The sequence below is a fragment of the Mesoplodon densirostris genome, chromosome 7, assembly GCF_025265405.1.
Source record: "Mesoplodon densirostris isolate mMesDen1 chromosome 7, mMesDen1 primary haplotype, whole genome shotgun sequence".
Taxonomy (NCBI): Eukaryota; Metazoa; Chordata; class Mammalia; order Artiodactyla; family Ziphiidae; genus Mesoplodon; species Mesoplodon densirostris.
Genome location: NC_082667.1, coordinates 101395553 through 101413223, shown reverse-complemented (window position 1 = coordinate 101413223; position 17671 = coordinate 101395553). Strand labels below are relative to the sequence as shown.

General features: G+C 40.2%; 1 protein-coding gene across 1 annotated transcript in view; it reads right to left on the bottom strand.

Annotated features, from left to right (window-relative positions):
• Nucleotides 1-13807, bottom strand: part of CUL5 (cullin 5) — a 99826-nt gene extending 86019 nt beyond the window's left edge. The window contains exon 1 of the mRNA XM_060104282.1: nt 13354-13807. Within this exon, the coding sequence (XP_059960265.1) occupies nt 13354-13377 (24 nt within the window). The 5' untranslated portion in view covers nt 13378-13807. The remainder of the gene's footprint in view (nt 1-13353) is intronic.
• Nucleotides 13808-17671: the final 3864 nt, after the last annotated feature.

The window sequence follows — 17671 nt, the reverse complement described above, 5'->3', positions numbered from 1 at the left end:
TGTACAGTGAGTCAGCTATATGTCTACATATATCCCCTCCCTCTTGGACCTCCCTCCCCCCATCCCACCCATCTAGATGGAATACAGTATGTTTGTATACTGATAAGTATGTTCCAAGATATAATACTGATGATGTAGGAGAAAAGAAGGAAATTGTTGGAGAATTTTAAATGCCCTGGACAGGCAAAAGGGAATGGAATCTAATGCACAGATGGAGGAACGGACTATATGCTAAGAGGAGAAGGCAAAGTACATGGTATGTGCAGATGTGGGTATGAGGGTAGATGTGGCACCACTGTGAGAAGTTCCTTTTTGATTGCTGCAGCTTCTCAGTGATACGGAAATAAGGGAAATGCCATGGAAGATGGGGGAGGAGGTGCCAAAATTTTGAGAGAAAAGATGTGAAACAGACATCTAGGAAAGTGGAAGAATAAATGACTATGGAAGTACAGTGTAGCTGGGCTCAATTATAGTTTGTGGTCATGAATTTAAAGTGAAAATAGCATGTGTGTATCTTTTTCTCCTGCAACATTCAACTGCATAGATGGCACTAAAAGGTGAAGAGGTGGATCCAGGGTTGTGGTTTTCCCCAGTGAAACAAGAGGAGCAGAGAAGTCAAAAGTGTATTCCAGGGAGAGATTATAATGATTGAACAGAGAATTTATGCTGGGTAAGGGGAAGAGAAAGGACAACGGGATGATGAAAGACAGAGACCTCTGCTTCCAACCAGGATAGAATAACAGATGCCAGATTTCTCCTCCTGCTTGAACAACTGGAAAACCAAAGGGGAGTACAGGACAGTGTTTCCTGAGAAAAGATAAACAAATGAGGTGAGCCCTACAAATGCCCAAGCATACTGCCTAGAGTTTCCAGGACTGAGCATAAGCAGAGGGACCCCAAACAGCCTGGTGGTTTCACTAAGTTTAGGAGACAAGAGTTCAGAGTTTGCAGAGGCCAAGGTAATGAAAATGCGTAGCACAGAGTATCAGAAAAAAAGGGAATTGCACACACAGGGAGCTCTGGAGATATGTAGAGGACTCCCCTCAAGCCTTTGACTATTAAATATTAACCTATACATGTGAGTGAGAAAACTGTCAGAGACTGGGGAAAGAACCATTTGAAAGGAGTAGACAAAACAATCACCAGAGTCCACACAGGGCTAGTAATAGTTCACATTCTGCCAGCCAGAGTGGAAACACTCCCTAATATGCTAGGCATCTGGCAGTCTTCAGAAAGGTATTGCATCTATAATGACACCAAAGTAGCCGTACCTTCGGTGCTGTTTGGACCCACTCTAACTTTAAAAGCAAGCTTCAGAAGGACCAAACTGATTCCAAGTAACTTAACTGTGTCACAGCCAAAATATTTAAATATTTAAAGGAAATTTTAAAAATCCAGCCCCTAAAACATAAAACACACGTCTGGCATCAATCAAAAATTATCAAGCAGGCAAAGCAGCAGGAAAATATAAACTCACCATCAAGAGAAAAACCAAACAATGGAAACGGACCCAAAAATGACGTGGATGATAGTTTTAGTAGACAATGATGTTAAACTAGCTATTATGAATACACTCCACACATTTAAGAAAATAGCAGAAAGCATGAACATCACAGAAACAAAAGTTGTTTAAAAACAAGTATCAGGGAGGGATAAATTAGGAGTTCGGGATCAACACATACACACTACTATAAATAAAAGAGATAACCAACAAAGACCTACTTCATAGTCCAGGTAACTATACTATAACTATATTTTGTAATAACCTATAAGGGAAAAGAATCTGGAAAAGAATATATATATATGTATATGTATGTATAACTGAATCACTGTGCTGTACACCTGAAACTAAAGCGACATTGCAAATCAACTATATGTCAATAAATAAATAAATTAAATTAAAAATAAAAAGAATATCAGTGAGCTGTGAGACAACATCAAATGACCTCATCTACATATAACCGGAATCTTGGGATTCAGAGAATATTCGAAGAAATAAAGGCTAAAATGTTTCCTGATTTGGTGAAAACTATAAACCCAGAGATTTCAGACATTAAACAATGAGGCAGAATCAATGAGCTGGAGACCACAGTGGAGCTGGATGATCAGAATAAGAGCACTAGAATGAGTTAGAAAAACAGGAGAGGGTAATCAGAGTAGGATGCTTGAAACTGGAATGATAAAAAAATTTCTGATTGTATTTTTGCTTAATCATTCCACTGCAAGACTTTCTACTATTTCTTTCATTACCAATATACGGCATTTGGCTAATTCGGGGTTATAGAAACCAATAAATTTTGTACATGTGATAAATGTGGTACAAAAGAGCATTTCCTTTTATCTTCAAATAGTTTCCTTTACATTTCCAAGGGCAGTTCAAACATTTGAGATCTGTGAAAAAATATGAGTTCAGCTATTTATACCCTCTATTATTTAACTTCAGTATAGATCACTCCATCACTTTGATCATTTCACCTTATAACATCTGATTGCCAATTATGTGTCAGGTTCTATTCTAAATATATACCTACAAATATTAATTTATTTAACCTTTACAACTACCCTATGTGTTAGGTGACATTATTATCATTTTAGAGGTGAAAAAACTGTACACTGTAATTAGGTTAGGTTACTTCCCTAAGGTTACAAGCAGTAAGTGGCAGGGTGAGGAGTCAAATCCAAACAGTTTAGTTCTGTTAGAGCCACATTCTTAAATACTCCCTGGACCTTTCCTGGAAGAGGAATGGTAGGACTTCTAACCTATGGGCCAGATCCAGCCCTTGGCTTCACCTCATCAGGCTTATAAACTGAAGGAAAAAAAAAATCTATGATTATAAAAATTTAGTGGCAATTATCTAGAAGCCATAAGGTGGAAGCATCACTACATAAAAGACGTATTTCTCTTTAAACATAGTGGGGGAGTGGGCGGACACATTTTTCCATTGAAATGAAAAATTTCACATTCCACTTCCCTTTAAAACTTTTAGGTTTCTTTTGACCCATAAATGAGGAGTCCAAAAAAAAAAGCTTTTAGGTTTCTTTTATAGAGGTAAAAAAAATTTTTTTTAACAAATTCTGACAATGCTTGTACTTTTAAAAACCCAAACAACTAATTTTAAGGAGAAAAAAATAACTACTAATGAAAGAGTTTGAACTTATTTTGGGGGTGGGATTCTTAATCATTCATTACTACACTTATTCATTCAACAAACATCTGACTACGTGCTGTACATGAAGAATTATGCTAGTCATTGGGACACATAAATGAAAGGTCCTCAAGTAATTCACTTTCCAGTATAGTATTTCTTAAATTGTGGATAATGGACATGTGCTTGTTCTGCCTGTTGGATAATACAACATGGCTCTCAGATTTCTGACTTGAATGAATGGCTGGTGGAATCACTGACCATAGAAAAAAATGCCAGGGGAATAATGCATTTGAGTTGGATGGTTTATAAGAGGTGATGTATTTTGGATGTATTGTCCAATAAAAGCAAATGTTGAAGTTATAACTCTTGGGGTTCATTTCTTTTTTCCCCGCGTTCTCCCTTCTTCTTTCTTTATTTTAAATAAGATAAAAGCTTATCTACTACTGAATTGCTTTTTACTTAATGTAAAACCCCGAGGGCTGAGGGGGAAAAAAAATCAGTGTAGGAACTTCCTTGGTGGTCCAGTGGTTAAGACTCTAAGTTCCCCATACAGGGGGCCTGGGCTCCATCCCTGGTCAGGGGACTAGATCCCACATGCATGCTGCAACTAACAGTCCGCATGCCACAACTAAAAAGATCCCGCATGCCACAACGAAGATCCCACGAGACACAATTAAGACCCAGTGAAGCCAAAAAAAAAAAAAAAGATCAGTGTAAAGTTTCTCACAAACAATTAGGAGAGGATAAAAACGGTAAAGAAAAATGAAAAGAAAAACAGGTGAACAAAGGTTCAGCTCCCTTTCCCTGCTCTAATCAGTACAAAGAAATCAGGATCTCTTAATATAACATGTTGGTTGCCCAGACCCAAATAAAATATATTCAGCTTTACCTGAAAAATATTCCCTAGTAGAAGAATCAGTTCTAAAACAGTTTTGACAGTAAAGTCCCACAATCTCTTATTTATAGCCCTGGCGGTTGTTTCAAAGAAAAACAAACGTGCACTAGGAAGAAAGTAAATTACAGGAAAAAAATATTTTTTTGTAATATATTGGAGTGGAGGGAGGTGTTATAGGCCAGTAATGAAAGATGCTATATAGATCTTTCTAGAATATATCATTGATTTAAAAATCTGCACATCTCCCACTGAAATTCAAAAGTGCTTTTTCAAGCAATGAATTCATCTACAACAATTCCATGTTACCTGATCCCAAAAAAGAGTAAATGTATAATTGCTTATGTGTAAATATAAAATTTGGTACTATGGGGCTTCCCTGGTGGCGCAGTGGTTGAGAGTCTGCCTGCCGATGCAGGGGACACGGGTTCCTGCCCCGGTCCGGGAAGATCCCACATGCCGCGGAGCGGCTGCGCCCTTGAGCCATGGCCGCTGAGCCTGCGCGTCCGGAGCCTGTGCTCCGCAACGGGAGAGGCCACAACAGTGAGAGGCCCGCGTACCGCAAAAAAAAAAAAAAAAAAAATTGGTACTATGTTAAAAAATAGGAGTGCTTAAATAAACACATGAGAAACAGAAAACCCTACTGGCTTGCGAAATGTTTTAAAAGTAATAGAGTCATTTTTAAATTACTCACTTACTTTGCAACAATATAATACAAATATTGACCTATTAGTTTGCCCTGAAAATGTCCAGAAATCCCTATACTACAGGACAAAACATACCCCATCAAATTGTGGGAACAATATTACAACAATATTTTATAATGATGTCAAATGTTGCATATTTAAAAGGAAACAAAGAATGTAGTTACTATTGCTGTAGGTCTTCTTGCTACATCTTCATGATGACAAAAGTACAAAAATGTTAAAGGACAAGTTGTAAGCAAGACAAGAAATAATAATACTCACAATTGATAGCAATTATTTTTTGTCACCTGTATTCTTTCATGTCCATAATATTTTACCACGACACAAGGACTTCAGCTGTTTAAGATTTGTATTTGTTCCTTCTTTGAAGTTCCCAGTCAGGAATTCCCTGGCGGTCCAGTGGTTAGGACTCCGAGCTTCCACTGCAAGGGGCACAGGTTCAATCCCTGGTCGGGGAAAGATCCCGCATGCTGCTGCACAGTTCCTGGTCTATTGATTATGGATTATATCCAATGATGGCATTCTAACAACTTTCAAAGAGAAACCAATTGGTATATTTTAGGTCTTTGGTGTAAATTATGAGGTTGGCTATTTGAATGTGTGGATTCCCATAATCTCTACGAGCCACTAGTGCTCCAAGTTATGTGATTTAAAACCACATTTGCAATCCCCATTAAACAAAAGAACCACAAAACTACAGTATATATTTGAATACTGGCAATTCTCAATATGTTCCAGCCACACCACCCTTTTAAAGGTGTTACTCAAATATGCCAGGCTCACCACTGCACCTCAGACCTTTGCCTAGAAAGCAGATCATTTGGGTCTCAGTGTCACTGTCACCTCAGAGAGGCCTTCCCAAGCCAACCTAAGAAGAATGTCATTCCCTTTTCCTTTCTGCAGATCCAGAGCCAAGGTCTTGAGCAGGTAGGACAGTTACTTTGATTGGCTATGAGAATGAAATTTTAATTCAGACTAAACAGTACTTTTTTAAATTTTTGGCTGCACCGCTCAGCTTGCAGGATCTTAGTTCCCCAGCCAGGGATCGAACCCGAGCCCCCCGCAATGGAAGCATGGAGTCCTAACCACTGGACCTCCAGGGAATTCCCTAAACAGTACTTTAAAAAAAAAAAACCCAGAAAACTATGGGATCTGGCTGAAATGTCATCAAATAGCAGGGAAGGAAAATTCAACAGAACATAATTGAAAGCTGTATTTAGGGGAAAAAATTATTTTCTGCTGTAAATAAGTAAGTAAAATAGTGGCACCATCTTCTGAGCACTCTTGATGATACTGTTTTCATCACAGACCTCATTACTATAAAAACTTCCCAATGTGTTAACTTATTTCTTTGGTGTTAGTATTTATGCATTAGCATATAAGCTCCAAACACTAGGGACCTTGTCTGTCTTATTCACTGCTGTATTACTGACACTTAGAATAGGATTCAGCACAGAGTGGATACTAATGTATCTGTGGAATGAACAAGCCCAGTTATACAGATCAAATATCCTTGATGTTACTTACCTCTATGTACTCCATGTATAGTGACCAACGTTTTAACCTGAGCTGTAACTTGTTTACTTGTTTACAGAGCCTATCAGGCACCAATTTACTCTATTACTATACCAAGGCAAGAGCCATGACTTTCTGGATACAACTTAGGTTCACTAGGACCCTAACAAAATACCTAATAAGAAACACCTGTCTGTCTCTCTTTTCCACCCTTCTCTGTCCACCAGATGGATGCCTAGTGTCCTCTTGAAACCCTACTGCAGTCTGAAATTCCTCTCTTCTAATCCATTGATAAATTACTGATCTCTAAAGTGTATCTTAAACTGTCACTTCCTGTTAGTAGCTTTAATTTACATATATCACCTCCAGATTATGGTAACTGCCCACTCATTTATATTTTCACAGGACACGAAAGATTTTCACATTTACATTTATCACAGTTTTATAGTAAGTGATGATTTAGTCCTCTATTCCCACTCCCACCTCTAGTGATGGCCAATATACACACCCTCGAATTGGTTTTCTCCCTCGGCTGTGAGTGTCAAATGTAACCAGGTCTCTAGGACAGGCCAGTGGAGTGAAGGAAGGTGGCCCTAAGGATCACATTCCTCTTAGATGTCCATTCAAAAGGGCAATTTCCATCAACCCAATGAAAAGTTAGGTTCTAAATAAGGCTCTCATTTATGTTTAAATAGACATTAAAAAGAATTATCCAGTTGTGTATCTTAACCACATTCACCGACACTATTCAAATCTTTGTATCACATCCATATGCTTTGCCAAGCATGTTCTACCAAATTTTCCCCTAATCATCACCTACAAAAAGTCCAGCCAGGGCCTCCCTGGTGGCGCAGTGGTTAAGAGTCCGCCTGCCGATGCAGGGGATACGGGTTCGTGCCCCGGTCTGGGAGGATCCCATATGCCGCGGAGCGGCTGGGCCCGTGAGCCATGGCCGCTGGGCCTGCGCATCCGGAGCCTGTGCTCCGCAACGGGAGAGGCCACAACAGTGAGAGGCCCGCATACCGCAAAAAGGAAAAAAAAAAAAAAAAAAAAAAAGTCCAGCCATTCTTCAAAATCCAGCTCCAATGCTTTCTCCATAAAACTTTCCTTGATCATCCCACCAGAAGTGATCTCCTATGTCTATGAGGGACCAATGCAACACATGGTAGCACTCTTAAAGTTCTTGCCTTAAAACAAATCATTAGTACTTTATCTCCTTTAGTATCTGGTTAATTCCCAAAGAGCATGGACATTGTTCTGCATTATCTTTGCATCCTGGTGCCTTGCACATGTGTCTATAAAATTATTTAAATAAAAAATAAATTCTACAAACACTTTGAACCACTCCTTTGTATTTCCATTTTCTTTCCTCTCAAAGGGTAAAAAAGTTTCCATTGAAAAAAGTAGTGTCCTTCATATTTCAGTTTTAAGTTTGGATTGCCTTGTGGGTTGGTTTTATACCTCTACTCCCCTCTCTCCCCCTCTCTAGATCTACTTAGAAGGGAATAAAGGCAGAAAATTCCTCCCTTTAACCAATCAACACTCATTTACTGAGCATCTACAATGCATGCACTAGACTTCTCTTTTCAAACAACTATCACTCATTTATGGAGCACCTACCATGAGTAATCACTGCACTAAATGGTTAAAGCATCAACGGATTATAAAGTCCCTAAACTAATACTGCTTACAATCTAGAAAGGGAGTTAGATATATATGTAAACATATCCTGTAACTAATACAGAAGGCAAAATGTTAAGTGCTAGAAGAGATTGATGCAGTGCTATGCCTGTGCAGAGTAAGCAACAATTAAATTCCAAATGAGAGCACTAAAAAGAAAGGAGGGGGACTTCCCTGGTGGTTCAGCAGTTAAGACTCTGCGCTCCCAATGCAGGGTGCCCAGGTTCAATCTCTGCTCAGGGAACTAGATCCCGCATGCTGACACTAAAGATCTCGCACACGGCAATGGAGATTCCGCATGCTGCAACTAAGACCCGGCACAGCCAAATAAATAAATACATTAAAAAAAAAAAAAAGACGAAGAAAGGAGGTATCTAGGCTGGGTCTTGATGACTAAATAGGATTTTGACAGGCTAATACTGAGGGGGGGATTCCTGACAGGAGAAACAGCAAACAGAGACTTCCCTGGTGGTCCAGTGATAAAGAATCTGTCTTCCAATGCAGGGGACATGGGTTCGATACCTGGTCGGGGAACTAAGATCACACATGCCACAGGGCGACTAAGCCCGCGCACCACAACTACTGAGCTCGCACAAGAGAGCTTGAGTGCCACAACTACAGAGCCTACGTGCCCTGGAGCCCATGCACCACAACTAGAGAGAGAAAACCGACACACAGCAACTAGAGAAAAGCCCGCGTGCCCATAAATAAATATTAAAAAAAAAAAAAAACAGGAAACATAAAAAGTCTTGAAGACTGGTATGCAGTAAATCAAGAAGTAACCAGCCAGGTAGAGGGAGGGGTAAGGGTGTGTGTGTGTGTGTGTTTGTGTGTGTGTGTGTGTATGTGTGTGCGAGAGACAGAGAGAGAGAGAGAGAGAGAGAGAGAGGAGGGTGGGGGGAAAGGGAGGAGAAAGGTATTAGGGAGAAGACCCAGCTAGAAAGATCTCAAAGAACTTGAACTATCAAAGATATATGAGCGGGACTTCCCTGGTGGCACAGTGGATAAGAATCCACTCCCAATGCAGGGGGCCCAGGTTCGATCCCTGGTCAGGGAACTATATCCCACATGCATGTCGCAACTAAGGAGCCCACGTGCTGCAACTAAAGAGCCGGCAAGCTGCAACTAAGGAGCCCTGGAGCAGCAACTAAGGAGCAAGCCTCCTTGCCACAACTTAGACCCGGCGCAACCAAATAAATAAATTTTTTTTTTTTTTAAATGAGCTGTAAAGTGATATGGTCAGCACTGTGTTTTGGTCTAGTCCTCAGATCAGATTTAAGAGATAAAAATAGTGAAATTATGGGAGTTAAGACTGACCCAGAAAAAAAAAGTACAAAGACAGAAAAAGGATGAAGATTAAATCCTGAGAAATAATTATACTGGGGAGGAGAGGTGAAAAACACATGAGATTTGAGAGATAGGAAACCAAGGAGAGAATGGCATAAAACCAAAAGGGAAGCATTAAGTAGCAAGCAAGCAACAATATCAGAATAGAGGATGAATGTATCCGGGGAGAATCTCCTTTGGCAATCAGGAGGTTGCTAGTGATCTTGAGACTGACAGTTTTAATATAATTGGGTGGGGGTACGGGGAGAGCCAAGTCATAATAAATTAAGGAAAAAGGTGAAGAATTATAAAAGAAGCAATTGGGGGCTGCTTTTCTAAGAACCATGACAGTGAATGGAAAGAGAAAAGGGCAGAGGTTTGAAACCAAAGCAGAGTACAGGTTAAGTTTATATGAGGGGGATAGGTGAACTTTCTTATCCTCATAGAAGTGAGAATAAAGGAGACTGAAACAAAGTAACAGGGGACATGCTGCTAAGTCCTGGGGGGACAAAAGAAGGCTGAACAAGAACAAGTGGAAGCAGGCAATGTAGCAGGTGCCTTGGAAAAGAGGAGAATATAGGGGAAACTAGAAAGGGTTGTGGTATTATTGACCAAGAAAGTTAAGGGCATTCAAACAGCTGGATAAAGTAATGTGCTAAGAATTAAACAGGGTTAGGCTTAACAAAATAAGATTTCAACAACAGCTATTTGGAATAGGATAATCACTTGGAAATGAAGAAAATGTGCACTGAAGGCCTAGATGGTAACGGCAAAAGTAAAGGAACGAGGAGAATTATATGTTAAAACAGCAAAATTAAAGTAGTAATACTGAAAGGTTTGGGGAGATATAAACCCCCAAGCAACTGATAATTGTATATGTCAAATTGTACAATACAAATATTTGTATATCCAAAAGATTTCCAAAACCCAGCAATAGCCCACTTACTTTAGTAAATATAATTATTATTACAATCAAATTCCAATATGAAATAAGTAGCTGGTTTTTATCGCATTGTGTTCTGATTTTCAAGTTTCATGGCAAAGTTCTGAACCTTGTTACCTTTCATAAACATATTAGCTATCTCTTCGAACTCTTCATCCACAAATTCAATAAACTTCACTCCAACCAGGTTACTGGTACACTGGAAGAGGACATATTTTTTCAGCAGGACACTAAAGGCCTCCCTTCAGGGTTGATGATTTATTACTCATCATTCTTCAGGTACAGCTGTTTAGCTGAAAATCAAATTCTAACTGTATTCTCATCTAGCCCACATCCCTCCATTTTGACCATAAGACATGATAATTCTGTCAAATATGCTCTGATGAAATCTAACCACGCAATGTCTAAGGCATCTGTCTAATGAACTAACTTATTAATCCTGTCAAAAAAGGAAATGAGGCTAAGTTGGCCACTCCCCAGCCGGCTCTATCTCTATTCAAGGTACTACCAGACTTGAATTTATTTATTTATTTATTTATTTATTTATTTAAATGGAAGTACAGTTGATTTACAATGTTGTGTTCATTTCTACTGTACAGCAAAGTGCTTCAGTTCTATATATATATATATATATACACACACAGACACACACACATACACACACACACATTCTTTTTCATATTCTTTTCCATTATGGTTTATCACAGGATACTGAATAGTTTCTTGTGCTATATAATAGTAGCACCTTGTTGTTTATCCATTCTCTACATACTAGTTTGCATCTGCTAACCCCAAACTCCCACTCCATTCCTCTCCCACACCCTCCTTCAGACTTGAATTTAAATGATCCTATGAATTCTGTTAGGATCTTACTGCATTTCTCCAAGAAGACAAACTTCCCCACTTTTTAATTAACTACTTCTAAATGTATAAACACAAGGCAATTCCCCTCCAGCCTCCCACCCCCGCAATGAGGAGAGAAAAAAGAAAAAAAAAAAAAAGGTTTTCTGGCCACCTTGAATACATAAACTTTTGGTGATACAGATAAAAGAATCAAATGTCTACTTATAATATCCATTTTATTATGTTAGTTGTACATATTTAAAATCACATACTATATAAAATATTTAGAAATTCTTTTTCCCCCTTTTCAACATTTCATTAAATAATTTTGTTGAAAATTTTCCAGTGTGTCTTTGGCATCTCTTCATGTTGACTAAAGAGACTGAGTCTTTTACCAGTTTGTCAAAGCATTATCACTTTCCTTTCATTTATAAAAGTTATTTGAGTTACAGAACTGTTTGAATTACGATCTTTTTAACCTAAGTCCTAAGTGCCGATTTCTAGACATTCAGGGAGTTTTTTCATTCTATAGGTAGGTGTGTGCTATAGATGTCGATTCACAATCTCTACAAGGTAACCACTTACTAGTATTGACTGAAGTAGCTTCAGACTTATATCTCCTCCAAACAATCCTTTGTAAGGCTTTGTATGGAGTAGAATAAAGTGACTCGCTCTTTTCTGAGAGAGAAATCAGGGAGGAAAAAAGACCTTGCTTTATATCCAGGTAATCAACAAGGCAAAAATTCACAAAGAATAAGGAATTCAATTACTTCTTAAACACATTTCAATTAATAACATACACTACTGCTTATGTAAATACACGGATGCATTAACAGGAGTCTTTCTGAATTAACTAGTTAAAGTTTTCTTTCTGAATTAACACATTAGAGCTTTGCTATACTGTTATAAAAGAAGAGTAGAAAATGGGTTACTCAATTTCCATTCATTTGTTTTCTTAGAGAAGCAGCAGAAATAGTAACTCTAGCACTTTATGTGTATTGGGTACTAATTAAGTTCCAGTCACTGTTTTAAGATTTTACATGTATTAACTCAATCTTCACAATGCTCCTATGAAATAGGTGCTATTGATAATGCCACTGTATTGATGAAGAAGCTCAGGCACGGAGAGGTTTAGAAACTTGCCCAAAGTCATACAGCTTCTAAGTGGCAGAAGTTCAGTCTAGTTCGAGGTCCCTCCCCCTTTTAAAAGATATATTGCCTCTTAAATTAGTAAAATTAGGTCTACATTTTAGGAGACAGTCCCATGTATTAAACAGTTAACAGTGTAGTAGTCTAAAGAAGATATGAGTGAGGTTACAGTAAATTTTAATATATTTTCTGTTCTATTATTTTCTATTATCGATCCACACTGTCTGAAGGCCTAATGATGGGTTTGAGGGAGGAGTAGTTCATCCTTTGTATTTATGTTCCCTGAGCTAATCACTACCCCCATTTCAGTCACTACTTTTAAGGCAAAAGGTTCCTATTACAAAGACAGCATAGCAGAAACTAGTGCCATGTCTTCCTCCTTCTCCTCCAAACTTTTTAACTGATGGTAGAGAATCTGCCTCTCTGGGCCTACATCCCCCTTGCTATCCCAAATACATAAAACTAAGTTTAACCGGTTTCTTTGATAAGGTAACTATCCTAACCCATAAAACGATGGTAGTGCTTCCACAGTAATCATCTGGTTGTGTGCTGTAATGGGGTTGAGGAACAGTTTCCTAAAGAAAACAGGGTAAAATACGAACTTAAGAAAGGGAGAATAGGAGGGAAGGAGTAGCATGCAGATAAGGGAGGGAGTGGGGTGACAGGCACTGCTGTCTGACTTGTAGTTTCATGCAGGCAGAATGAGACCAGAAATTGAGTAGGTGGGGGTCCAGTCATTAAAACCTGTTAGGGAACATTTTCTCGGATTTTCCTTTTATGCGCCTTAGGCTCTCATTTCAGAAGAAACTGAGACCCCAAGAATACTAACTGCCCTATCCTTCAGGACCCGGCAACACCCTTCTCCTGCGGCCCCAGGCCAGAGCTGGTCGCTTGAAAGCACTGCTCCCCTCCAGCCCTCGGCAGGGCCTTTCACACACCGGTCAACCGGCAAGAGGCACAACCAGGGCCTCTCCACCCCAAGGCCGGAGACCCGCGTTCCGGTCCTCGGTGGCAGCCTCCCTGGCTTCCTTTCCGGTAGGTAACCCCTGAACACTCCCACATTTTGCCGCTGAACCTGGGCCGAGCCATTCCCTAAGAGCTGAACCCAGCGCCCCCGGGGTAAAAACCAAGCTGAACTGAGGGTCTTACCTTTAACAGATTAGACGTCGCCATGTTCCTTCAACTTAGACTCTCGCGAGACGGCGCGAGATTTCGTGGCGCTCCTTGCCAGGCCACAACTGCAGGCCGGAGTTTCCACCTGGGCTGACGGGGCCACCGGCCCGCAATGGAGATGTGGGGGGAGGCGGGGCGGCGTGCCAACAGCGGTGACCTCGTCCCAGGCACCTGGAGCTTCCTCACTTTTCCCCCCTACATGGTCACCGAAGCCTCCCCAGACGAAAGAGCTCATGCAAACGCTCAGGAAGATAGCAAAGGCGAATGGTGAGAAGGTAACGGGAGCCGACCTGAATTGGAAGAGGAAGCATCGACTTCGCGAGCCTCCCCACTCCTTCGGATTAGCCTTTGTGGTTGCACCCGCAGAGGCGACCGGCAACGAACTTAGCCCGGTTTGGGCCCTGCAGCTCTGGTTCGGTGGCCGAGTCACGTGATGCGGCGGGCGGGGCCGTGCTAGGGAGCGAGCGTGGGAGCCTGAAAGCCTCGTGGGCCGGGAGGCTGCGGAGAGTGCGAAAGCACGCCCTCTGCTGGCGGGACTAGACGTATTCCCTCAACCCCCGCCTGGGGGATTCCCGAATGAAATGCTTGTAATAGCTGTCTTCAAGAAGAAAGGGCACATAGAAGGCACCCACTAAATATTTGTTTGCATGAATGAATGAATGCATGCACGAAAGTGTTAACTATTAATATTTCTACTCAAGAGTGCCTGGGAGTGAAATAACCTATAAGAGGTTGTTCAGGTAATGAATATAAACCTTGGATTACCTGAAGGCACATTATCCTAGAATATCCTAAACCATAAACCCCTAAGCTTTATCCCTTCAGACCTCAAACCACTGGGAGAAGAAAGAGAATATATTCTATATATAGAACCTATATAGATACAGAATATATCTAGTATTATACACGTTTCCAAACTGTGTTCATTGACACATAATATGTTAGAAATAAATAAGAGAAGTACAGAAATAAATAAGAGCTACAGGGTAAAATAAAGCAGGGGAAGGTAATTAAGTTTGCAGGGGGGGGGTTTTGTTTTTTGTTTTTTTGGCTGCATTGGCTCTTCGTTGCTGCGCGCGGTCTTTCTCTAGTTGCGGCGAGCAGGGACTACTTTTCATTGCGGTGCGCGGGCTTCTCATTGCAGTGGCTCCTCTTGTTGCAGAGCATACGCTCTAGGCACGCGGGCTTCAGTAGTTGTAGCACGTGGGCTCAGTAGTTGTGGCTCGAGGGCTATAGAGCACAGGCTCAGTAGTTGTGGCACACGGGCTTAGTTGCTCCAAGGCATGTGGGATCTTCCCGGACCAGGAATCGAACCATGTCCGTTTCAATGGCAGGCGGATTCTTAACCACTGCGCCACTAGGGAAGTCCCTAGTTTGCAGTTTTAAATAGAGGGATCCAAGTTGGTCTCACTGAGAAGATGGCATTTGAGCAAAATGACTTGAAAGAGATGAGGGAGAAGGCCAGGACATATGCAGGAGAAGAGCATTCCAAATCGGGGGAAACACAGGTGGCAAGTTGCCCAGAGTGTCAGAGGAACAGTAAGAAGGTTGGTATGTGCAGAGCAGAGAGAGTAAGAGCATAAGGGCTTATAGGGCCTCGTGGACCACAGTAAAGACAGGCTTTTATTCTGAGTGAGATGGGCAATCATTGCAGGCTTGTCATTGCAGGCTTGTGAAGAGGGGAGTGGTATGATCAAACTCCCATTCCAACATGGTCATTCTGACTACTGTGTAGTGAATAGAAGGAGAAGGGTAATTTAGAAAACTTTTGTATTGTCTCATTAAATCAGCACAATCATGCCACCTAGTTACCCCACATTTTACAGTGATTTATTAGAGAGTAATCTAGGCATGATTAAACAATGACTACGTGGTAGAACAAGGATTCAGAGCCACTAGGCCTGTAATGTCTTGCCAGAATGTCAACATAGGGATGACTCTTAGAGGTCATCTTTGTTCTACAGATGGGAAAATGGAGGCTTCTCTCTGGTCAAGGTCACAGCTGGGTCAGAGAAAAGGCCTAGTCCGGAATAAACTTTATATAATTATAGTTCCCTTTTCCAGTGAAACTGGGTTGTCTTCAACCCTAGTCCAACTCTACTGCTTAAAGTGTAAGTTGATTGAATTATAACCAACTTTATGTACCATAAAAAAAAGTTAGGTGACAAACTGTGATATAACAATTGAATTAATTCATAAATTAATGACCCTGCTTAAAGAATCCAATTAAGTATTTAATACTTGTTTGAATACCTATTATGTACTAGGCACTGGAAATATAGGATTAAATATGACAGACAAGACCTCTGCCCTCTTAGAGTTTACAGTCTAATAAAGGAGCTAGATATTAAGCATAGTTATACAAACCAAATGTTGCTTAATTGGAGTTGTGGTAAATACTGCAACGGTAAAATACAACGTGCAGTTCAGAGCATATGGTTTGGAGGGGACTACTATCCTATGACAGTACTATTCCTATGATCACACTCTGAACTTATGATTACTTTTGAAAACAGTTTCAAATATCCCACTGTCTAACAAGACATTCCTTTCTCCCAACTCGCTTGTTCTGGAAACACCACGGCTACAAAAGTCTGATCTCAAATGAGTTCTTCTTTCCATTTACCCCACCACTTCCTTGTTACCTATCATCCCCCCCGTTTTCACTTTCTTCCTCATCCAGTTTAGACTCTATAAACCATCATTATTAAAATGTTTAAATATTTTAAATGCTTAAATATTTAATTTATTTAAAGATAGAGAACAAGCACATAATATAAAATTCAGAAGGTGCTAAAAGGAATACAGTTAAGAGTAAGCCTCCTTCCTCTTCCTGGGGTAATTTAATGTTCTGTATTGTGGTAGGTATTTGGGTTATTCAGGTATATGCATTTGTCAGAACTCAGCCAGTGTACCCTTAAGATTTTTGCATCTCATTCAAAAGAAAAAAGAGTAAACAAAATTTGAGTTTAGTTAATGATATTCATGCTGAAGAATTCAGGGATAACTTATGTTTACTATTTGCTTTGAAATGTATCCAAAAAAAGGATGGATTTTTAAAAATATTTATTTATTTATTTGGCTGAGCCGGGTCTTAGTTGCAGCACGCAGGATCTTTAGTTGTGGCATGCAGGCTAGAGCTTTAGTTGTGGCATGCAAGATCTTTAGATGTGGCATGCAGGCTAGTTCCCTGACCAGGGATTGAACCTGAGCCCCCTGCACTGGGAATGTGGAGTCTTAACGGCTGGACCACCAGGGAGGTCCTAATAAGATGGATTGTTGATTGCATAGAAAGGGGACAAAGCAAGTATAGCAAAAATGTTAATGACAGAATCTGGGGGTGGGTTTACTAGTGTTCTCTATGTAAAATCTTTCAGCTTGTCTATATGTTTGAAATTTTTCATAAAGAAGTGTTGTGGGAAATTTATTTTAATAGGCCCCCTTCCTCCATAGTCCCTCAGGCATCCATTCTCCCTTACTCAGAGACAACCACAATTATAATAAATTTCTTGTGAATTAAATTAAAAAATTTAAAAAAATACTCTTTAACATCTTTTTTTCCCCACTCAGCTGTATGATATAAATCTCTGAAAAATATGTTTGTGCTTATTTTTTTCACACTTCGTTATAGAAATCCAAACAAGACTAGCAGACCCTAAAGCACCTGTTGCTTCCACAATGTTTGGGATTGTTACTTCCAAAATAGGCTCTTGAAGTCCATTTTTGACACAATAGCTATCAAGTCAAAGCTTCTCACTTGTAAGAAGCAAAAAACAAAGCTTTGTGCATATAAAGGTAGTATGTAAAGGGTAATCAATAAACAAAGAACTGGTGAAAAACTAGATGGGGCATCAAGGGTTTTCAAGATTTTGGAGTGGGAGAGGGAGGAAGATGGCTATTGGGGCTTCCTAGACCTTTGGGTACTACATGGAGAAAAAGAAGAGTTCACCTCGAAAGACTGTACCATTGCCTGGCACCAGGAAGACCCACAAATCCAGCCCTAAGCCTAACTGTAACTGGAATTGAACTGTATCCCTATATCAATTTCTATCCTTATTCCTAATCCAGAAGATCCTTTGCTGTGACAGAGGATGCCACACCTTGCCAGCGATGATAGGTGTATTACTTGCCTTTCTTGGGAGAGAGTATCTCAGAGGCAGCTGCCTTCTCCATATTGCATAAAAGCAATCACCTTAAGTCTGCTCAGCCCATGGGACTATATTTGGATGACTTCATCTTCCATGGCCCCCAAACACTCCTAAGCTCCACTTCCATCTCCAGAAAGTGGGACCCT